The sequence below is a fragment of the Tyto alba genome, unplaced genomic scaffold (assembly GCF_018691265.1).
Source record: "Tyto alba isolate M040663 unplaced genomic scaffold, T.alba_DEE_v4.0 Super-Scaffold_1, whole genome shotgun sequence".
In the NCBI taxonomy this organism is placed as follows: Eukaryota; Metazoa; Chordata; class Aves; order Strigiformes; family Tytonidae; genus Tyto; species Tyto alba.
The window spans coordinates 20,893,444-20,918,386 of NW_024881261.1; the positions used below are offsets into that span (position 1 = coordinate 20,893,444).

Genomic DNA, 24,943 nt, shown 5'->3' on the forward strand with positions numbered 1-24,943 from the left:
TAGGACTGGTAGGGAATAGTGGTCACAAGAATAAGCAAAGAAATAAAATTTCCTGCATTACATATCCTAGTTAGTTTGGCCAGAGGTAGTTTCACATCTTTGGCTATTCTTTCATCAGTCTTCTCAGACACTTTCAAGAAATCTGCCTTTGTCTTAAACAAATGAAAACAGAGATTAAATTGTAAATAACCTCATATAGAAACGGAGAAGTTGCAGCTCTCTATAGACAAGTCTTTCTACAGCCCTGAATACACGAGGAGCCACGCTAGACTTTTGCTCATATGACTGAGCAGACTCTATCCAAAAAAGTGGAGACACAGGATGGCCCAAAGAATACTGCAAGCAGCAGGTTATCCTTGTCAAGAAAGGCAATAATAATTCACTTTCTCAGCAGAGGTTTTTTTAAAGCTTGCACAACACTTTGGAGAAAAAAAAAAAAAAGCCATAAACAGTCAGATCTCAAACTAAGTCATTAGATTTTCTCTAATTTTAATGGGTTTAAAGCAGGTTGCAAGTGAATGCCACCTGAAAATATTACACATGCATAAAACCCATCCTATACCACTTGTAAATTTTGAATGCTATAGGCTTGCAATTTCAAAACAAGTCTAGAAAAGTTATTAAGAGTTGTAGTGGCAGAAGTAGCATTAGTGAGAAAAAAAGCTTGCAAGGGAACAGTCTACTGTATTTGAATATAACCCATCGCAGGTTTTGGGGATGTACAATTCATTTTGTAAATAAGATGCTCTTTCAGGCACCAGTGACCTTTCAAATTTGAGGTTGTACCTTTTCACATTGGGAAGGGCTAATTTTGCATATAAAGTTTCCTAACAGATATCCAATGAAAGAGCTTCACTTCACAACCCACTGAGGAAGTTTCTAACAAATATATCTCTCTGTCACAGGATCTAGGACTGTAAGAAAGGGTTGCCAGAACTGGAAGGGGAGGGAGAACTCTATTACTGTCATTCAATTTTGCATGATAATGTATCAAACCAGGCATAGACTTCTGAACAGAGAGTAAATTTAATAACTCAGAGTTGAAGTTATCAGGATGGCTTTAACATATTTCAGAGAAGGTCAACAGTAACCATATTTTCTCTAGCTCTAACTCAGTTAGAATTTAATCGCCTATGAGTTAGTATTCCTCTGTCTTGAATCTATAAAACTGATGTCTGCTGGAACCCCCCTAACTCAGTTAACATTAACAGAATTTATTTCACATTCCATTATTTGTTATTCCTCATAATTGTCCACGTGCCACACTGGAATACGGCAGTGCTAATTGCATTTGGGCTCAGGCTTTAACAGCTAAATATATATTAGCAAATCAATCTGAATTTGTGTATAACACAATCACAGTCCCAATAGATGTAGATAATAAATTCATTTGCTTACATTATGGTTTAATACAGTTATCATTTGTCAAAATTAGACACTGAAGCTGCATTTATTTTCATATTAGTTTGGACACTGTACTCAACTTTTCCACAAATATTGTTAAAGTTTATAGCTTTGATTTGAAACTGCAAACTTTGTCTTTTTTTCTTTTTTTAAAAAGTAACATGGTTCTTTTATCACAGAAGCAGCTGTTATATTGTGCTTAAAGGTGAATTCAGTTCACACTTGGTAGAGAAGGTAGAAAGAAACTTTAAGTCAGAGCTTACAACACTACTGTTTTTCAGTTTGATGCCTGTGATCTGAACCAAAATAAAGCACACTGATTCTTTCCTCTGCTTCATTGCTTATGGATCAGACCCTCTATAAACACAACAAAGGCTATGAATAGTTCTAATTTCTTCCTCTAAATGTTCATAAGACTCCTTTCCATCATCTCACATGTCTTTTTCCATGACACTGGTGTATGCAAGAGATGACACAAGTAAGGACAGCAAAGTTTCAACCTTGGAAACTTATTAGAACCAAGCTGTTCATCTCATGCCTACTCCGCCTCTTCCAATCTTACTCCTTTACCTCTTCTCATATCCTCCCTTCACATCTTGGTTCACTTTCATTTACATTTGTTTCTCCTTTCTCTGTCAAGTTCCATAGAACTGCTCATACAACTGTGCCCTTTGCCATTTCCATTTCTCCATCCTGCATTACTATTTAAGTCTTCAAAATACTTCACAATCTGATACTGAGTGAAGGTGTTGACCACACACACAACGCTAAAAATCAAAGTGCACAATTTACCAGAATCAAAAATTGGCTCATGGCTCTTTTTCCTTCTGAACTTACCTTCTTGGAAAAAACACAGTGCTAGGCATGAGACTAACAGCAATGTGCTACAAGCCAAGCAGTTTCCAAAAAAACAACCCCCAAGTAAGAAGCCAGAATAACTACCTTCAGCAGATCTAGTTTCAGCTGTAGTTCCCCTTGAGTAGAAGAACAGAGGGCCCCAATAATAATGCTCATATATTCTTCATAGTTGATGACTGATAGTTGCTCCAAGATGCTGAGAGTAGCATTCCTGTAGCACTCATCATCCAAAAATATCTTGATATATGGCACCATTCCATAGTCCTTCAGAACAACTGGGGACAAATACAGTATCATTTGTTACTCATAATATCCTTTACTTGTAGTTTTCACAGGCAGATTTTCAGTGTTGATATGAAGTGCCACATTTCTACAAATACAGCAGGAGAGGCAAGAAGAATAGCTGATTAAGTTAAAGACAACATAAACTGAATGGCACAAGAACAACTAGGATAAAATGAATGGATGACCATGGTTTCTAATCATCAGAGATGACAGCTTCTCAATGCAATAATGAATTAAAAGGAAAAGATGCTTTCTTAGTTTTCAGGCTAAGCATCTCTTTAGTTTATGAGCAGACTGTTTGGTAGTTTGTGACAGTATATTTGCACTGTATAAGATAATGCAAATATAATGATTCTAGGATTCAAGAGTGAATTTAGTGAGTGGATTCCAGTATTCAGAAGAGTTCAGTTTTGCATTACTATGTCCCACAAGATTCACCCCACATACTCCTCTTAGTTACAACAATACTAAATGTATGAGTGTTACTCACCACGCATCTGATCCCATCAAGATTTCAAGTAATAGATATCATGGAAAAAAATCTGGATGAACAAACTACACAAAACTCACACACAGTCTTGTTTTCTACAAGGTTGTGTTTTTTATGTAAACACTTCAGGAGTATCCACATGGATGAGGGAAGTAGGGTGACTACTGGGATAAGGCTTATTATGCAGGATGAGAATATTTGTGTGCTGGGTTTGTGTGAGTGGTGGGGTTTCTGGTAGCAGGGGAGGGGGCTATAGAGGTGGCACCCTGTGAGAAGCTTCTTGAAGTTCCCCTGGCTCCAAGTCAGACCCACCTCTGGCCAAAGTCGAGCCAATTAGCAACAGTGACTGTGCATCTGAAATAACGTATTTAAGAAGTGGAACCTGGGAGGGGGAGTTGCAAGGAAGACTCCTATGTGAACACCAAGATGAGAGGAAGAAATGAGGACGAAGTGGGGGGCATTGTGCAGGTGCAGAGAACCCCCCTGCAGACCATGGTGAGATGATGGGGATGTACACCTTGCCCTCCATAAAGGCCTGCAGCCCATGGAGGACCCCATGCTGAAGCAGGTGATTGTACCTGAAGAAATCTGAGACTCTGAGGGAAGAAGCCCCCACTGTTGTAGTTCTGTGCTGGGAGGACTGCAATATGCAGGGGTGACCCATGCCGGAGCAGCATGAGAACAGCTGCAGCCCATGGGAAGGACTCACATTGGAGAAAGTTCATGGAGGACTGTCTTCCATGAGAGGGGAAACACACTGGAGCAGGGGAAGAATGTGAGGAGTCCACCCCCACCCTGAGGAAGAAAAAGTCGCAGAACTGACTGTACCCCCCCATTCCCTGCCCCCAGCACCACAGAGGGCGAGGAGGTAGAGAAATCATTAGCAAAGCTGAGCCAGGGAAGAAGGGATGGGTGGGGAAAAGGTGTTTTTAAGTTGTGGTAATGCTTCTCACTGTTCTACTCTGTTAAGTGTTGTTGTTATTAGTGTCTGAATTAAATTTATGTTCCTTTTCTTCCCCTAACAAGTCTGCCTTCTGCCCCTGACTGTAATGGGTGAGTCAACCCTCCCTGTCCTTGATTCTTGAGCCTTTAACTTTATTTTCTCCTTCCCAGTCCCTGGGGGGGCAAGGTGTGAGTGAGTGGCTGCATGGTGCTCACTTGCCCTCTGAGCTCAAACCACCTCAATCTGCCACATTTCTTCCTGGTGTAACACTGTTACCCTACACTTCTAGTTTTTGTCCTCCACTTCTCACTGAAGCACAAAAGTCAAAGCTTGTTGGTGTTCCTTAAGAAGCGTTGTGGCCACTTACCACCAAATATCACAAAGGTAATGCAGTGATATGTCATTTCTTACCAGAGTTCCTCACAGACCTCACTGTAAGGGCAGCCACCATCTTCAGCATCACAGCATTTAATTCCTTCTCAGTGCCTTCTTCCAGACCAGCCAGATGGGTTCCAGCTGTCAGTATATTAAAAGTTGGAATACAATTTATACAAGACATGGTTAATAGTAGCTAAAATATATTAAACCAAAAAAGAAAACCAGTTCTCTGGCAAATTCTAGTTTTCCCTGAAATATTACTTACAGGCTACTTGAACCCTAAAATGAGCAACAAAATATAGACAGAGAATTGTCTAGTCATCAGGGCCTAGTCTGGGATTGGGAAACACAGGTCTGATTCTGTGGTCTGCAGCCCAGATCTCCTGCATAACTATAGGCAATACTGGTAATAATGGTGTTTCTACTTCCCAACTGGTGTAGAGTTACCTGTTTAGTGATACCTGGTAGGAACACACAGAAATAAAAGAACATTACAGATGATGACTTGTGAAGTGGTAAAATATTATAGCAACAGGGAGTACTTAAATACCTAAACTAAAAGTGAACAGTAGAATCCACCTGAATGTTCAAAGGCAAGTATTTCCAGAATCAGACAGTGTAAGGTAGGTTCTTTTTAGATCTTAAAGAAGTTTGCAGGCTAAATTTCTGGAAACTAAAAGAGGGAAGTAGTGATCACTTCACACAGTGTCTTCTGACCTGTCCCTCTTCATCTGTATGTCTGAATTTACAAATTACATAGTGATCTAAAGCAGTGAAATTAATACAAAGACAGAATAAAGCCCCTATGCACCAGACCATAATCAAAAGATAAGTTTTCAAGAACCTTCCTTATATAAGTACTCCTGTACAAAACTAGTTCTCTGATATGAAGAAGACAAATCTAAGTGTCCTTGCAGGTAATGGATTTCTGCACTCTGCAACTTCTGTTGCAACTCATATTTCTTCTGTTGCTTGGAATAAATGTGTATAAATAATTTGATTGTGCTTGCTGCACCAGAAGTTATACCTAGTACTTTGGGTCCCTCCTCCTTTACTAAACAACTATTGCACTGAAATTTAAAGGTATTTCCCAATTCATACAGCACAGAAAATGTCATCATGCATTTTTATTTAGTTAAAATAGCACTTATAAACTTTTAAATATTTGAGTCTGTCTCCTAAATCAGCTGTACCCCACACTTACCACACTAGGACTACTGCCTTCCTGTTTTCATAACAGGAGATAACTCTATCAGATGACAATTTGTGGTAGTAACTGTGGGTAATATATGGCCAAAATTCCAGAAACCCCTTTCCATCATCAGTCCTCAGGATTAAGTGTTTTTTTCAGAGGAAAACTACTTCTTCTACTCTCAAGTTGGTATCCTGGAGGACCCCAAATTGAGACCTGTTTAACAGTGTGTGCTGAATAGCACCTTCCGGAATAATTAATCGTACACTGCTGAAGAATAGTCCAGAACTGTTTAAGCTAGTGAATAGGATGCTAAACAGCTAAGAATTCAGAGAGGACCCAGCTTACTATATGTCATAAATACAGGCTAGTTGTCTTGCAACTCAGTATATAAAATTTCTAAACTGACCACAGAAAGAGATGAATTCATTCTTATTGATCTGCCTACTTCAACAGTCATTGTGAATGACATTAAGTTGTACCTGACTTCCTCAGGATCTTGGCTTGTTTCCTCAAAAGTGCCAGCAGTAGGCCTAAGAGCCCAGAGTCACGGAATATGTCGCTGAATAACAGGTCCTTCTTAGTCATGCTGAGAAGGCACCGGAGAGCTGTTAAGGTGCAGAATGGCACTATGTTTTCCTTTATCAAATATTGAACCTTCTTCAAAATTTCATGGGGGACATAGGACAGATCTATCACTATGGACTCTACCAGTCTGAAGAACTGGACTTGGACTGGGTGTGGTTTGAAATGGATTATGTCAGTAAACTGGTTGATAGGCTGTAGTGTCCATTCCAGAAGAAAGAAGTTCATTGTGTTCCAGGCCCATATGGTACCAATTGCTGCCAAGATTCTTCCACACAGGTGCTGATCATTACTCTTCTGGAAAATTGACTGCAACACCTGAAAAGCCTGGAGGTTTTTGACTGTCATTCCTGTGGGATAAAACCAAGTGAGATGATTTTTACATCAATGCTATTTAAGACTGCAAGCACCATAATGTTAAATCATGTCTGATAGTGGAAATAGGAGTTACAGACAAAAGGGATGTGACCAAGAGGCATGTTTCTCAACCTTGGATCAGACCCTACAGCTGGCATAGTCAGCTCAGTTTGATGTAGGTAGCACTCAGGCTCCTGCAGTTTTAAACACAGATTAGAAGATGCCATCTCATACTCCCCCCTCTGTTTTAAGACACATAATGAATAGAGCTTAATTTTTCTATGACCTGCCTACATAGCCACATATATATATGTATACACACTGTACCAGAAGACTGCGTCCATTCAAAATCAAAGTGTGGTAGTTGCGGGTGTAAAATATTGCCAGAAACTTTCAGCTCAGTTTTTCCACAGGTTGTAAGGCAAGTCAGCATGTCCAAGATCTCATTCAGATAGGGGTCTCCTTCATTCTGCTGCAACCCCTCACATCTAGGAACAAAACTTGGGACAGTCATATGTTCATGCCTTAGTAATACAAACATTTTGGATATATCACCAGGCACTGAGAACAAAGGAGCTACCTATTTTACTCCCCGCTCTTCCCCAGTCTATTTTACTTGTCTTTCTATCTTATTTCTGTGACTTGTTTAACCATCTTACAAACAGTAACTTCACACCATGGTGGCACATTCTGAATCAGAACAAAACTGACAAACTGAAGAAGAAAACTGAAATAACACTGTAAGATTATTCTGAAGAAAAGGAAGAGAAATGTTTCAATTTAGTCCAGTTGTATGTACTTAAAAAAAAAAAAAAAAAAAAAAAAAGTAATTCTCTCCAAAAGAACATCTGTTTTGAGGAGTAGAAATTTAAATTTTGTGAGAGATCAAAAAATTAAAACAGCCACTTCACATCAAAAGTTAGGCATGTGGTTGACAAGGTAAGGGACTTGCTGACTGAGATAAATAACAGAAAAATCTTAGCCCTTAAGAAGGGAAAAATATTGTATTGCCTGAGCTCTGTGAATCAGAGATGAAGATGGTGTGTCTCTCCTAGGTAAGAAAATAGTTCGAACTGTAACAGCAGATTTATCATAATTTAGATTGAAGTGAGGGTCTGTCAAAGGGCAGAGAGCTGCTTATCATGTCTTATTCCGTACTGCTTACAGGGGCCAGTTTTTAAGGAGAACTGCAGCATCTGGGCATGGATTAGCAGCAGAGCAGTAGACTGATACTGGAAGTTAGGAAAATCTCAGAAGAAAACAAAACAAGTATGTTCTGGTTCAGTCTAAACAGTAATAAATAAATAATAAAAAATAAAAGGCCAGGGCAAATGCAAGTATTTTGGTGGGAAAGGATGTGATCAGCAAGATTCTTTTTACCTGAAAAACAAATTCCAAACATCAGAGAAGAAACCTGGTCACACAACATGTTCAGGAAAGAAGCCCTCTGTCTATCTCTTTCTGCGAGTATATGATGGGAAGGGAGACTAATCTGAAGCCCTGAGCACCTGTATGCTATTTCTTTCTCTCCAACATAGTTATATCAGTTAAAAAGGATGGGGGCAGTCATAGCCCTTCCTGAAAAAGATCAGGTGTTTCAGCCATTATATGGATCGAATTTAATCAGAAATATACATCTCAACACAGTTTATTGGGGAAAGCTAGACAATCTATGTCAATTAAAGGAAACACTGCCAGAACAAGACAAAACTTTTACTATTGTAGGTTAATAATTTTGTGACATCCACAAATCACCAGAAATCATACTCACCTATGAATATATTTGGATTCATGATTCAAATTACAATCCTCTAGATCCAAATTACAAAATACCACACCCCCACCCCCAAGTCTAATGTATGGTCAGGGATCAAAGTCCTTGCAATTGTTGCAGAAGTACAAGAAAAGGCAAAGCCAGAATGGAAACAACAACAAATTGAGATCTGGTAATGCTCTCTTCATGTGATATTAAAGAAAACCAGAACAAAGGTCCTAAGTACTTCTGGGGAAGTGGTATAATGTACTATTTTGATATAGCAAACTCAGAGCCTGGTTAGACAATGCAAGGAGACAAGGAGAGTGAAAGATTCTACTTTGTACTTTTGATTAGGGTAACTAGTGGGGATTTGTCCTGATATGTTCCTATTCAACTCAGTTCTGAAGAATGTAACCATTTCAGGTATAAATTTGGGTGGATTGGTTGGTTTGTTTTCTGCACAGCAAGGAGATCAGATTTCCTTCTCTAGCTGACTGCATTCCTGGATCAAATGTTCACCTTAACTGAGACAAATGTCTCTGACCTACATCTCCTGTAATACTAATTGATGAAGAACCTTTGTCTTGTGTTCGGTAAGTCCTTACCCTACCTGTATACTAACTTCTTTTACCATTTATTTCTGTTTTGGTTTCAGTAGAAATTATGTACTGCTTCCCTTCCTAAAACAGCAATGAAAGACCCAATATCAGTGTCTTTATTACTGGCTTTGTGTCCACAGATGATTACTGACATGAATCATATTTTAAAACAGACTACCATGTGTTGTGAAAATGAAATTTTACCGTCCTCTAGAAGCCCACTAAACACCTATTTACCTGAGTAAAATTTTTAGCAGGAGTTGGTAGCCATCATTATTTTCAAACTCTGTTAATAAAGCTGATGATATGGGATAGGAATCTTTCACAAAGCATAAGACAATACTAGCAGCTTCACACACATCAGAAGCAGGCAGGGTATCAGCCAGTTTAAAGAGATTCTGAATAGCTATTTTAATGCAGTCCACAGCTGTGGGGGGGAGAAAAAAAAAAAAAAAAAAAAAAAAAAAAAAAAAGCAGGTAGTTAAGAACTGACAGTCAAACAAGTTCAAAGTTACTAACAAAAACAGAACAACAAGTCCGAAAAGTTATTTCCCAATAAAATAGGAGTCAACTATTTTTCTAGAAAGGAAAGACAAGAGGATCTATGAACATTACGCTCATTTCAGAGGTTGCATGAAGAACATTTCTGGTTTTAAAGTATGCATTAATTTCTTTGATTAACCCCTAGAAGCTGATTCAGTCTCAGAAGTACAAACTTCCAGCCCACTCACTCACCAAAACTCGTATACAGTGAATCCAGCTGTCTGAATAAGTGGAGGCTGACATATTAATTGTCTTGTACTAAGTCAATCACACATTCTGTGCAGAGATCACAGATTAATTCTTTGTTTTGTAATGGAGTATACACATCTTCCTCTGAGCAATAAAGTCTAGTTTTCTTGTCTAATCTGATGGCCAGTCCTTCCAGGACAGCTTCAAAATGTCTAAACGGTTCTGTATTCTTCAAACTACTATTCCTCAGTCTTTCAATCTCACCCAGGAAGCCAAATTTTTATTTAAAAAAATAAAAATACCTATATGCTTTTACTCCATGACAAGGAATACTAACAGTAAAGAGTGGATTATAAGACTTTTTTTTTTTTCTTTTAAGAAATTCAGACTCATGGCCTTTGCACTATTTAATAACAAAAAAATTGCTTACTCTGATAAAGCCTAGGAAGAAATGAGGATGTATCTCAACTAGTCATAAAGTTGTCTCAAAAGATACTGTTCCTCTGGAAGTGCCCTCAAGCTTGTAGAGTGTGCATGAGCCTTAGGCTCACACATTGAGTCACACAACTTCAAAAAAACATAATACATCTTGTCCTTGCCTACATTAGTGTGATCAGGTGGGACTGGCTCTGTAATTTTACTTTTTGTGTAGAAAAAACTTCAGTTTCCAGATGTCTATTACTACTTTAATAAAGCTCCTGTCTAGAAAGCCAAGAACCCATGCTTTATACTTGACTATCAGATGATGTAGAGATAAAAGTCTGTCCTGGGGAGACTCTTCTTGAGAATTAATTCTCAGTGGAGCTAAAAGGAAAGGAGAAGCCAAATTACTAAAGCAAACCTTGTAGGTACACAATGCTGTTTTTGGTCTGAGCCTTTGAAATTGTTCTCAACACACGGCCTGTAGGTACTTTCCACGGGTGGCTACACTGGTCCCAGAGGGAAGCAGTTGCTATAATTAATGAGTGAAGCTTATCAGCTGCCAGAAGTTCCTCTACACCTTGTTCCTCTCCATACATGTTAAGCATTATCTGAAAAGCAAACAAATATCAGCTACAATAAACACCTCTACAAATATCTGGGAGATTAAGAAAAATCCATTGGGGGAGGAATTATAGTTTGATACTAATGACAGGAGAAAGGATGCAGTGAAATGAACAAGTAAAACTATAACTAGGATATTCTCAATGGATATTTTCCCACTTAAAGTCAAGTTGGTTTGTTTAACAAAAAATTAAGACATATAGTGGCATCTTCTCAGATTATTTTATACTGCTCCTGATGCTTGTTCAATGGTTTTCTGTCCAAATTTACTCCTTTTTTTGGCAGTTTGAATCAATCACCAGCTAAAAGCCTAAGTGAACATATGAGTGCTCAGGACAAATGAACTCCCAGAGGCGCATCTCACCTTAACAAGCATTTCCTGAGTTTGAGTGTCATCCTCACTTGTCTCTTCATCATCATGGGTTTTTTTCAGAGGAAAAGTAAAGAAAAGGTACAGGCACTGCATCAGAGCAGCTGGAAGACCAGATCCAATGATGTTCCACATAGTTCTCTGTGTAAGGAAAATAAATATCAGCCCCTCCAGAAGGTGACCAGTTTCCTTGTGTTTCTACACACTGAGTGTAGTCATGGCAGATGAAGGAGGTAATTGAGTATTTTATCCTTAAAAGTGCTCTAGGGCACACAAGGATGGCAATCGTATAGCATGTCTGTACAAATCCACTTGGTAGAAGCAAACACACTGACCATGTGCGGCCATAGCTATTCCCAGGACTTCCCACTCCATCTGAGCAACAGCTTTGAGAGTATAGATGCTTACTGTGTCCTGCAGAAGGAGACCTACAGTTGATAAAGCACAAAATCTGCAAACTAACTAACAGCTAAGTCCAAGGGCAGACAGTGCCCCCTTTATCATGAATTCACAGGACACTCTGCAGCTACAGAGGTCTGGTATGTTAAAAACATGAATTCTCTGTTCCCTCCTTGACCCAGTATAGCAGCAATTTAGCTATAACACATTGAATAACTGCATGCACACTTCTAATTATAGCTTTTATAAATGCAAGAAACACTGTTTCTTCACAAAGTTTCTCAACATGTAGTTTCTTCCCATCTTCACTACGACTGTGTACAACAATAAGTTTTGTGAGTGTATGTACTAAAAATAGCAGTGTCTTAAATCTGTGAAAAACACAAACCTCATCAGGAACTTCATGCTGTGAATGACTACATATAATTTTATAGAGAACCTTATGACACAGAACATGTCCACTAGAAGCTGACAGTAAGATTTATTTTCACATATCTGAATAAAATGAGACAAACTGCCCAGCTCAACGTCAGGGGTAAATGCACCTCTGGTGCCCATCAGAAGGCTGTACTGCTGATGCCAGTCTGCATTCAGGAAGGCTGTACAAGTAGAGTTTGTGAAATGCTCTGAAATGCTTCAAAGTAAGAGACGATGGAAAACACAACCATTGCATTACCAGACAGATCTTTACTAGTCATCTTTTGGATATGTAAACTGCAATGACAAAGAACAGCTGAAGAACAGTGATACACAATAGGAAAAAAAAAAAAAAAAAAGATAAATTAGAGGAACACTAGAAAAAATAGCTGCCTGCTGATCAAAACAAAAAGGGTATCTGAAATCACAGAGTGTTCACTTCCCTTTTTTAGAAAAACCTGGACTATAAACCTGGTGGTGTGTCCTCTATCTGACTGTATACCCTGGGCGTGCTGAAGCACAAAGCATTGGGGGTAATGCAAACATTATGAGACTTATGTGTTGCACTGTTGGGGTGGCTACCCAGCTTCACTGAAATAAAGAGGAAAAAACCAAAACAAGACAAAACAAAACAAAAACCCCCCAACAAAGCTTTGTAGTAATTTCTCTTACCAATTCAGTCTGTGAGAGCAGATACACTGATTTCAGGAGCAAACAGCCATCTTCTGCTTCCCCTTTCTGTTGTAGCAATTGCTCCAAAGCCAGACGAGCTTCCTCTGTTACCACAGAAACATTAAACTTTAATTTCTTAATGAAAGATTAAAATGCTGCATTGATCCTTTCTCAACAGATTTGACAAATTTAACAAAATTACAGTAGCAGGAGTCCACAGAAGTGAACAGAAGGACATCAATGGATTTTTATCCATCATCAGGCTCAGATCAGTTCATGTAAACTACATGTTTCAAACCGACAAGCTTCACTAGAAATACCAGCTCAGTTCATGAAGTATGCCAGCTGACCTATGCAAAGAATGTACAACAGTCACCAGGAAAGGCGTGTGTGGCTAGCAGTATTTTCCTTATTAAAGAAAACTCCGCAGAATAGTATGTAGCCTACTCTTTTACTGCATAGTTGCCATATTATACATTTTCAGTTACAAAAGTTCCAAAACCAAGGCCAGGACAGCATACAAGGCCAGATCATCAGTTCAATCACCCAAAACTAGTGCAAGCTCACATCTACTAGAAGATCTGGCTAGCTGTACTTGCCATTTTCCTGTTCCCCCCTTTATTTCCCTCATGGTAAGCACAGAGGACAGCTGAACGACAGAACATTCCCAAAACAAGTGGATCCAGTGGATATGGTATAGGATCATTACCTGCAGGTTTGCCATTGACATTCCTCTTAATTTCTTTTGTCAGAAGCTTGGAAACCTCACTGGCTAACAGCTGAATGTTGGGGAATACGATTACTCCAGCAGACTCTTCCCAGGCCTGAAATCCAAGTGTAACTGTTAAGTCTTTACGATACAGCATGTCTTTGGTAGATTGAGAAGTACTAATACCTATAAATAAACAAACATAAAGCTAACATTCCCCTGCAAAATTCCCTTCCCAGCCAATGTAGTCCATTAAGCAATATTTGCCAGACAAACAGGAGCCTGACACTACAGATTCAGAAGTCAACCTGGAACTATCTTCTGAATCACATTATGTTCCTATTAGAAAGCACTTACATTATTCTCTACATTGAATACAATCAAAACAATGTAAATGTTTGTCATAGCCACTGTGTCACTAATTATTTGTTTCAAAAAGCATGCTAGTTCCTTTCAAACTACAACATAAATACCCTGTATTCTGAAAAGGTTACAGCTACAGTTACTCAAATTTTTCAGTAAAAGTATATTCTTCAAAAACTGGTTTCCCTGTAACTAGTTAGTCATAAACAAAACCTGAGTTTTCAGTTGAATAAAAATCAAAACTAAAATTATGTTTTCTTTGTTCAGTAACTCATTCCACAGTCTAATCTACTTAGAGACTGAAATGGGATTGGAATTGCTGCTCTCATGGAGCATTTGCAACAGAGCTGTCAAAAAGAAACCATGGTAATACAGTACTACTGTTTCTAGGCAGCACTATACTGGCCAACATTCACTTGAAACTGAACTATTTCTTTCAAGTCAATAAGTTTATAAAAATCACAGAACAAGAAAACAAGCAAAATACTACAGTTTTGGGGTTTTTTTGTTGTTTTTTTTAATACATTAATAAAGTTTCACCTTTCAATTCTACTTTATTTTGGGGGGAAAGTAAGGCTCATAAAGTCAGGATTTCTCACTGGACAGAAATAATCTTTGTTTCAGACTAAGGAAATAAAAGAGAACATGGGGAAAGGAGCTGAAAAAAACCAGCAATATTCTAACCCAAAAGACACTGGATGTGATTTTGCAGCAATATGAGTTGCCCAAATCCATCTGTCTATGAGGTTAAGATGTTGGCTGCCAGGCCTGGAGTGACAACCCTGCCTGGCTAGGATTTTGCAACATTACAAGACAGCTTACATCATGAGTACGGATCAGTGATAATATAGGTAAAGATGCATTTATAAAATGCTGAAATTATGACAATAAAGATTTACCAGGATTTCTAAACATTTCCTATGCTATAATAAGCACCCCTAAATAGGAAGCTATAGTCCTCAATGCATAACTAGCCAAGGAAAACAAATGTATAGAGAAGCTTACAAGCAATTTATAAATAAGTTTATAAATTACTTGTGCAAGGGTGTATAAGCAATTCAATGCAAAACTGACAGGAGAAACAACAGCAAGACTTGATGGTTCCCTGCTCTGAGTCTGACAAACAGATCCTCTCTCAAATGTTTCTTAGCCTTGACTTCAGGCAAAAAAAAATTTCAAAAGCAATTAAAAAGTATTACAGTAGACTAATACTAGCACACTCAACTGGCCTCTGAGAATCAGATACCATTTCTTTTATATAGAACATCTGATGCTACACACATCAATGTATTAGCAGTAGTGCAGCATTCACCTCTAAATGCCAGGCTGAGACACCTCTGTTCCCAGCAACCTTGAAAAGTTTCTTTACAAAAGTCTCTTCCTTCTAAAATATCAATGCCTAATATCAATGTAATATGATTTTCTTTCTCTTAAACCTGTTTCTTCATGTTTAATATTCTGCCACAAGTTCCCCGTGTCTGCTGTTGCCATCTGTCCGTCCTGTTCCATGCTTCATGGAGGAATGCTAGCTCAAAAGCCAGCCATGTAATAGAACATTCTGATACTTTCTGTGGCACCAAGAGAGATGATACAAAGGGCACATTAAAATGACTCCCAGCCTAGGCCTGAATCACAAGCAGATGGCTAATATTTTCCTCCTACAACTTTTCCTTCTACATCAAGGACTATCAGTGAGCCAGCCATCTCTCTCCAGCCAACTGAGTAAGAGCTAAAGCACTCTAAGACAAAAAGACAGAGATGCACTGGCATCTGCATGATCAAACAAGGAAAGGAAAAGCAAGAGATGAAAAATCCTCCAAGGATGAAAAGGACTTATCCAGACTCTCCTGTTAAACAGAAGGAAGTGAGGTAGCTTCTGTAAGAACTTCATAACATGTACAACTCAAACTGAGATGCGTTTCCCCAAGCTAGCCCAAGGGCTTAGCACAAAGCAGAAGGCTGGTACATGAAGGGAACAAAAGTCATATGGGGAAGGACATTATGACTCAAACCTGAAGGGCCAGATCTGCCACAATGTACTCCTAAATCAATGATGCAAGGTCAAAATGCTTTAGCTACATATCTGAACCTAAATGACTACAAAGCACTGCAAAGCTCTACTGATACATCTAAGAAAAATGAAGTGGAAGAATCTTAGGGCACAAAATCAGGTTTTAAGCTAATGAGAAATCACATCTCCATTCTGAACGTATTCTGTAACCAAAATATCCTTGAAGAATTTAAAATCCCCTCTTTGTGAGCATTACTGCAATTCAAGAAATCACCTTCAACAATCCTAAAGCATGTGAAACTCAATCCTACAGAAGGGAAACACATGATGGGTATGCATATGGACAACACTGACAGTCCCTTAGCAATACTTAGTTTGTCTCCTGGGGAATAGCTGTCCTGTGATCCACAGGTACTGAAGCTCATTTCTCATGTGTCATGACAAATAAGCAATTTCCTGCTTTGCTGTCCAATTTTTAATTCCTAAGACTTCTAGATTCTATAGTTTTCATCACCTTTGTTCAGTAACAACTTTCTCAGTCCTTTAAAACTTTCATGCCAAAAAATGACATTCGCATGGAAAGCATTCTTGCTATTCATACTTAGTGATCAACAAATGTAATGTTGTTCTAGATAATCTCATCTCACCTCACCAAGACTTGCTTACTTCATGTTCACTGTATGGTATTCAAAAACTAAAACCACAACAGAACTCAGAAACCTTGAGATCTGGGAATTTCAATTTCATTGTAAATCTGAGGCAGGAAAACCTCAGCAGAAGAATTTCACAAAAAGTCTATAATACATCACTTACAAGAGAGGGAGGGAACAGTTTGGAGAGACTACCTTCCACAGAAAATCCCATCTTTGTTGGGATGAATTTACACCCTCAAAGAATTAAGGATGTATGTTTTCCATGGAGTTTCAAGATGAAGGAAAACAGGAGCTCTGAAAACAGCTCTAGAAAAAGCAGAATAGATGGCTCTTGTTCCAAGCAAAAAGGTTATATCTTGTTGCTGTGCTGTCTCAAAAAAAGAACAGTGCAATTTTCAGCATGTAATTTGAAAAGCAGATCTATGGAACAAGAACGTGCCCTTCTACAGAAAACTGTCATATTATCAATCCTGATCTGACTTTGAAGAGCATTCTTTGAAGGCTGAGGAAGGAGTCCTGCCCCTTTATGAAGCCAGAATTTTTGTGATCTAGTAAAGCAGTGGTGAGTTCCCAAGAGAGCCAAGCTTGTCCCAGCACATGTAGTGCCACGTGCAGAGAGAGATTCATTTCCAGTGATAGGCATGTATGCAGAGCAACAGTTCTCCTTAAATATAGTGTTTGGTTCAAGAGAAACACTCTTCTATGCAAACAAATCCAGAAGTTGAGAGGAAGTGGTGAAAAGTGAAAGCTTTGTTTAGTAATCATAAAATATCTGTAGGGCCATTTAAATTCAATGAGAAAGCCACTTCTGAGACTCCAGGTTATACACTCACTGCTTTTTCAGACTCTTCCATTCATTTTGTCTGCACTGCCTTGGACCAGGGCAACCTTGTACTCAGGCACAGCAAACATCATAGACATCACCAGATCCTACCTGCAACTCCATTATTGGTGTCAGTGTGTTGCAAATGAGTGACCTGTTTCAGTGCTGTTAAATGACACCAGCATCTACAGTGATTTCAAAGTTCTGCTCTACACCAGGACTTACAAGCTTCACAGGTTCATGCTCCATTCAGCTAAGTGAAATGTTTATGACTATCTGGAAGTTATTCCTGCTCTACTATAATGGACACCAAAGATTTCATAGCTCTGATCACAGTGATTTCCCTGCACATGCAGTTCAAAATATCCCTCTCACCACAGACTATCACTTTTCATGTTCCACAATGCTTCTATATAAACAGAGTGACCATGTCATTGACTTTTTTATTTCCTCACCTACCCACTGACTTCCTTTTAGAAAATCAGCTCAGCTAGGTAGGGAACAGATGGATCTGAGTTTAGTCACTCAAAAACACTGAAAACTCACAAGTACAGGTGGCTGAAATATACCATCATTAAAATATAGTTTCAGCAAAAATAAGCTTTTCTGTCTGAAATAATTATGTAGTGAGAGAGTATAAAAACACAGATTCAATACCCATAAATACCCAAAGTAATTCAAGAGGAAAACAATTTTATACCACAACATGGCCACAGTACATTTAAAGACAGGCCAGGTTTTCTGCTCCTCTCAGCATAAACTCTGCTATTCTGTCACTGTATGGTTCTCTCAGTTTCCTCTGTGTTTCACAGACTGTATCTAGCAAACAAAATCAACACATAAAGCTCCCATTCATTACAGAGCTCTTTCAGTTTCACCTTTCAATATGGCCAGCTCAGAAATTGTTGGCTGATAGAAGCTCTAGGGCATAGGGTAGGGCAACCTGCTAACTAAAGTTTTCTAGTTCTCAGCTGTGTCCCTCACCCACAGTATGACCTTCCTCTCCTCATGCCACAGCTTCCCTGTCTATAACACAACTCTCTCAAGCACTAAAATTAGACATCAGCACTGTCATTAACCCAAAAATTCCATAAGACTATATCCCTGCATTTCCCCTAGCTGGCTGCATGCCACAACCACATTTTCCCAGGCTGAAGATGTGCTCAGCCCCCAACTAAATAATAAAATAGATGAGGGAGACACAAAGTGACTCTCTTCACAGGGTACTCACTCTGAAACATGCCTGTATCATCAACATATCCCTTGACTCCAAGAATAAAATTTAGACATTCATGAAAGTAAAGCAGCGCAACCCCATGTACTTTTCTCATGCTAACACAGCAGGTTAGTTAGATGAAAGGAGGGAAAGGAACTGTTTCCCCATGCTCTCAATGGAATAAAAGAAATTATCACCTAGACAAAGGGATCATGCTCCAATTAACTATGCTGACAGTTAGGGTGACCACAGAATGGATAGAGCAACAGAAACTCAAATTTGCATTCTTGGCATCTGCACCAAATGCAACAAGGAGAACAAACCTTTAAGAAGAAGGGAAGAAAGTCCAGCAGCCTTCTCTGTTGCTCTTCTGGGATGAGATATGGAGCCACCTGCTCATACTCTACAAACTGTCTGCCTAGAGTCTCCCACTGGAGAGTATTGCTCTGAGGTGGCTCATCCTTGCTCTGTCCAGGCTGTCCTGGCACTTCTGCTTTGTCTTCATCAGCAAGGCTTTGCTCTTGCTGTCCTGCATTGCCAGGTGAATCCTCCAGCTGCCACATGAGCTCAGCTGCTTCATCCATGCTGAAATGAGACCTGAAGTTGAAGATACTGTGTTATTTACAGTTAGCATCATACCTTACCGGTCAACTGTTCCATGAAACTAGACACTGACAGTTTTAACTATTGGAGTTGGGAAGTTCAGAAGTATGGAAACACATGCAACCACTGACTTTTCCAATTCTGATGGCACAGCACTCTGCTCCAGGACAAGAGCATTACCACCTTGCAATCACATGAATAAGCTCTCTCCCATGAAACACACGTGCATATGCTACACAACTCATGTGGGATTTGGCAGGACAAACTGGTAAACCATTCAGGAAATTTGGATTCCAGCCCCAGCTTTGCCACTGAACCACATTCTCTCCCTATACTTCATCCACCCCAATTGTAAAACAAGAAATAATTATTACCATCTGCAACAGAAGAGCACTACCCAAGAGCCAGGTTACACATTTCATTGAGCAGGGATACTAAACTAAGCTGCACATCTCTGATGCATTCCCCACCTAGAGTAGGGTTGAATCACTGGCTGGAATAGGAGCTGTGTGGAAAAGCCAAGGATTACCCCACATGTGTGTCCTGGCCCAAAAAGGCAGCAGCATTCAGCTATTCTATACTGCAGTTGTACAATTCTGTACAAGAGATAGGTATTCTCACTACAGCATTACCTGTTTTGATGATCCTGTAAACCAAAATACACATGCCTTAATAAGGAGCTTCTAGTAGTCTCATTTCCATCAAAATGATCTTATGATTGGTCCATCTTGCACTATAGGTAGAGGAATTCTTATGGTACCTTCATCTCTACCACAAGACTTCTCATCAACTTTACAGCCCTGTTTTCATCCATAGTCTTCTGGGAGATCATTGACACAGCCTTGAATCCACAGCAGTCATACTCCTTTGCCACAGCCTTCTGTGAGCTCACTCTGCTACCCAGAGCCTACGTAATGACAACACTTACACCAATGGAAATCAGACTTCTCTAGTTTCCATCAAAATCAGCCATATGCTTATCGGTGTCTAGGACATTGTCAGGCTACACAAAATATGACACACAAATTATCACAGCGTGGGCAGGCATCTGTGGAATTGTCACCAAGATGAACGTAGCTCATCACTTTACTTACCAAATATATTGTCTTTTAAGAGGCTAGAGGAATTTTAATCACATCATTACACCCCCTCAAACACCAATGTACCTCCATTTCTAAGAAATAGGTTCCTTCTCTACAGTGCCTCTTTGATTGACTTTCTAGTTTGTCAATAAAAATACCAAAAAGCAAATGTAACTAAAAAAAACAAGTCAGAGCTGCACTATCAATACATACACCCCTTAAGAAAAATTTTGAAAAATGCTATTGTGAGCCTGGTTTAGAAACTATGAGCCAACACTAAGACTATTTTGGGGATCCTCTTCATTTACCATCCATCAGTTATGTAGCTTGCCTACTGCTTGCACCCTGCCCACCCCAAGCCAGATGAACCAGTCTCATTTCCACACTCATGCAGTAGCTCCATACTGCAGAGATGAAGAGAGTGACATTATCTTGTCACTCTGCACCACACCACCTGCAGCAAGCTGATGGTCCCAGCAGACACCTATGCTTGGATGTAAATGCTGATCCTTCACACTACAGCAGAGAGTAACTTACTCTACCACAGCCCATACTCTGTCCTTCACTAGGAGATGGAGAGCTTCGAAATTTTGATCAGTCTCTAAGGATGTCAATCTGGAGCTTCCTACCTCAACAACATTTGTGTTTTGCTGCTGTTGGTTTCCTTAATTATCTGTGTTGAGACAACACAGCCCTATGAGCAGAAAAAGTGTGATGACTGCACACAGTAAACAGAAAGACTCGTATCCTCATGACTGCGTAGGAGTTACATCTGTCATATGTTATACTTAACCCTTGTATGGGATTTTGGCCCACTTGTGACACTGTGAAGCTGTACAGTGTGCTGAGAAATCCTGGGTACTGTTCTAGGGGCTTCAGTGAGCATAGTTGAGAGTTACTTTTTCAACGAGGCTGCTCTTGCATCCCAAGCAGCACCATTCTCTTCCAAAGGGCAATCTCTCACCTTGGAAGCTACCCTGCTAAGCCTGAATCAATGTTAAGTAACAAGTAACTCACTCTCAGTGCCTACATCCACCTTGTTCATTTGTATAGAGAAGCCCAAAATCCTTTACAGAGGCATTTTACAGATCATGAAACTGATGCATGGAGAGGTGAAATTAAGTGCTAACACTGGCCTCTGAAGGTCAGTGACTGACCAATTAACGGCACTGCTTGAACTGCACTGCACTGAATACCATGCAAATGTGTTTACCAGTTTTCTCTCTTTCTAGTCATAATTTACTTAGGAGACCTTTCTTGCTAGTGGCACAGCTAAGGCGAGCAGGGCTGATCATTCAAAAAATTCTCACTACGAACCTATGTAATGAAAGAATTCTTCCCCTCTCCACAGAAACTATTAAAACCAGATATGCACACACAACTTCATTAATGAAGACCTAATCGTAACAGACTATGTAAGACATTTGATTGTATATGGAAATCTTTAATCTCCAGAAGTATATGAAAGCAAAATGAGGATTACGATTTGCCTCCTTATTTACTTAAACTGTCTAAACAACAAGAGGCATATTAGACTAAATACCAGTCCTCTAGTATTAGTCTGTTGTCTTCACTTGCACTATCTGCTTTAAATACTCCTTCTCCTAATAGCCTTGTGTCTATGATTCCATTTGGACTTCTAAATCCTTTGTGTTTTCTATTCCTCTTGGAGGATAATTATTATTCTAGAGCAATCACAATATCTCAGGGTGCAGCATCCAAGTATCTTCAGTATTAAGGATATATTAAGAATTTTGAAAAAGTCTTGCATGTTGGCTCTCTTCTACATCCCACCATTTGCTCTGATCCTCAGTGTAAATTAACAGCTTATTTCAGTTTTGACAAGTTATAAATATTACAATGATACAAAAAGTAAAGTCTAAATAAAGATTTTAAAAGAGATCTGAAAGTGAAAATATATCAAATAAACCTGGTGCTATTGTTCAGAAAGTAGTGCCAGGTAACAGAGAGGAAGTGGAACTTAATGTATTTTCCCTTTTGTTCTAAATGAAGCTTGTGTGAAATCACACTGCAATGTGGCTCCACCTTTTCAGACTGATAAAACAAAAGGGAAGAATGACCTGACCAAAGCTGGCAAAAAAAACAGATAGAATGCCGATACTAAAAGCTTAGTGGCTGAACAAGCATGATTTTTTAAATGACATTTCAATTATATTTATCTGGGATTATCTCCCCCAGCAGCCCAAAGAATGAACCCATACAGATACAAAATCCCAATTTGCACCAAGATCAAGAAGTTTACTTAAACATTTAAAATAATTTTTTGTCAGAGAAGAGTCTCACGGCAAGATGGCTGACTGAAACGCAATCAAGTCTCTTGCCAAATTTCAGAGTTTGCTCCACTTCTTATGGCACGTATCTGCAAAAAAATGCTAGATATTTGAGTGTACATGGAAATCCTTAATCTCCAAAAGTACGTGAAAGCAAAATGAGGACTACAGTTTGCCTCCTTCTTTATTCCAACTGTCCAGATGACAAGAGGCATATTTGACTAAAAATCAGACCCCTAGTACTAAGACTACCTGCTTTAAATATTCCTTCTCCTAATAGCCTTTTCTTGACACTTAAAACGCAGGATTCTGGTGACTATCAGAAACACGACTCACAGCAACCCAAAAATCCACTGTGTGATACTTCTTTATACCCCCTTCCTTTCCTTGAAAGCCAAGATAAATTGATTGTTCATTAATCAGTCATGCCAGTCAATCATTTTAAATGCTAGAAACAGGAATTCCACCACCTCCCCAGGAAAGCTGCCTGATGCCATAACAGACCCAAGCTGTAGAAGGCACCACTTGTTTCTTTTATGAACCATCCTACCTCACAAATTCTAGTTCTCTCCTAAATCAATCACAAGCTCCCTCTTTGTGGCTCACACCACTCTGTGCTCACAGGAAATGACAGTACCTTAGAATGAGCACTGTGTCGGCCACTGTCCATGTACTTAGTCTTCTACCTCCCTCCCTCTTAATCACCTCAGTTCTTGCTCTCTGGGGTCACTCTGCCTTTCTTAAATTATCTACACCAATCAGCTCTATATCTAGTCATCATACTTGACATATTTCATGAGGCAAACCTAAAAACACCACCAAAAATATTTACACTTTCATGTCACTCTATTTATCTTCTCCAATATTAGGGCTGCAATGAAATAAAACAAGTTGCAACAGTCAATACTCTACCCATCCTTGCCAGCTCCATTTAATTGTAAGTTCTAAGGGGAAGGTATTCTCTCTTCCTAAGTTCTGGTACAGTGCTTTACACAATAAGCGCCTAACATGGGTGGTGCCTTGAAATACAAATAGCTGAGAAAATACAAATAACAGAGGGGTTTTAAAACACTTGCCAGCTTAGACAAGGTTGAATACTATTCAGAGAACGAGTCCCATTTCAGTAGGACACGGCCCATACTTTTTCAGCGATATAAATATTTAAGCTTGTTTCAAGGTGTGATACCATTACTACCAAAGAAGTTGCATTCATTTACACTAGGACTTCATTTATTCAAGCATATTTTTAATTTTTGAGTGCATCTAAATTGGACAAGTCATTTCTGCAGTACAATCTCACAAATCATTAATTTGATTTCAAACACTTAACTATGTTTGTTTGAAAAATATCTCCATGCAATCCAAAAGTAGCTATAAAACTGACTTAGAGTCTCCCTCATGTACCCACTCCTCATTTTTTCTGTTTTAAAATGTAGTTTCTAAATATCTCACTGGGAACAATTTCTTCTCTGATTGGCATATACCCTACTGCAGGCAAGAGAGAAGCAGAGATATTGGGTATACTTGCTTTTGAGATGTGGTCCTCCTGGAATTGAAGTAATACTCCCAACTCAAGAGCAAACTGAATGCTTCTGGTCAGTCAGAGACAATAGAGTTGTAACAAACTCAAAGGAACAAGAGCAGCGCAATTCTGATCGTCTCAAAACAACAGCTCATTAGATAAGGACATGCAGTTAAACCAAATCAAACAACTCTCCACTAGTAGCAACAACAGATATATCCCTTACATCTGCAATCCTATTATCATCCTTACAATAAAGGATCTAAGCAAGTCACTGATCTTTTTTCCTCCTTGTACTGAAGTTTAGGGTGAACGCTTACTGAAAGCTTTGCTGTTTGAATATTATCCTACCACGACAAAACATTTGCACATAATACTGCAGTTTTCTTCAACAGTTAACAGCCTGTTCCTTTTGTTTCCACAGCAAATCTCTTGACATACCTGCGTTCCTAGATTCGGCAGCTCCTGTTGTTAACCACATCCAGAGAAATGAGTGCTTCTGTCCTACTAGGCATCTTGTATGCAGCAGCTCCCACTCTGCTCTTTAAACTTTCCACTGTGAATCACCTGATTAGCTGCTGCACTTATTTCCTGAGGAAAGCAGAAGTGAAGAGTAAATGAACCACATGCTCAGGACCAGCCAAGCTCCCAAAGCAACTTAGAACAAATCAGCTTATGCACAAACCTGGCAGTCATTGCATGCTTCGCCATGGGTCAAGAGTAACCATGTATTTCCCCCCATACCATATTCACAAAGAAGAGGTGTGTGTGTGAGGGGGTGGTTGGTTAATTTTTTTTTTAACTTTAGGATTTACCAAACTAGTACTGGAATACAGCACCACAAAGCTCATGCTCTCTGGGCAACCCATGGCCAAAGGCCAGGCAACAGTTTCAGTCCCTATTCAAATGCAGTACCCTTAAAGTAAATATGATTGAATGCTAAGTCCTTGACCTCTCTACTAAATTGTCAAGGCAGCTACTCGGATCAAGAGGCAAACAAGCATTATAAACTCACTGACAACATAAAGGAGCCTAGATTAACTATGGGGCTGGGGGGAGACTACTTCTCAGTTGACTATTTGCTTTTTTGTTCTCCCTAATAACACATCTGAAAGACTTTATAGTTGGTTTTTAAGGAGGGGTGGAGTTTAAACATTTTTACACAGGAAAATTAAGTGTTTCCTAAACT

At 39.2% G+C, this 24,943-nt stretch overlaps 1 protein-coding gene across 3 annotated transcripts in view; it reads right to left on the reverse strand.

Annotated features, from left to right (window-relative positions):
* Nucleotides 1-24,248, reverse strand: part of WDFY4 (WDFY family member 4) — a 144,955-nt gene extending 120,707 nt beyond the window's left edge. For all 3 annotated transcript variants that reach the window (XM_033001780.2, XM_033001778.2, XM_033001781.2), the window contains exons 1-11: nt 24,196-24,248; nt 18,580-18,853; nt 13,191-13,305; nt 12,482-12,585; nt 10,988-11,134; nt 10,421-10,610; nt 9,085-9,274; nt 6,820-6,980; nt 6,033-6,485; nt 4,392-4,496; nt 2,347-2,537 (exon numbers count right to left, since the gene is read on the reverse strand). In XM_033001780.2, the coding sequence (XP_032857671.2) occupies nt 2,347-2,537; nt 4,392-4,496; nt 6,033-6,485; nt 6,820-6,980; nt 9,085-9,274; nt 10,421-10,610; nt 10,988-11,134; nt 12,482-12,585; nt 13,191-13,305; nt 18,580-18,840 (1,917 nt within the window). In that variant the 5' untranslated portion in view covers nt 18,841-18,853; nt 24,196-24,248. The remainder of the gene's footprint in view (nt 1-2,346; nt 2,538-4,391; nt 4,497-6,032; nt 6,486-6,819; nt 6,981-9,084; nt 9,275-10,420; nt 10,611-10,987; nt 11,135-12,481; nt 12,586-13,190; nt 13,306-18,579; nt 18,854-24,195) is intronic.
* Nucleotides 24,249-24,943: the final 695 nt, after the last annotated feature.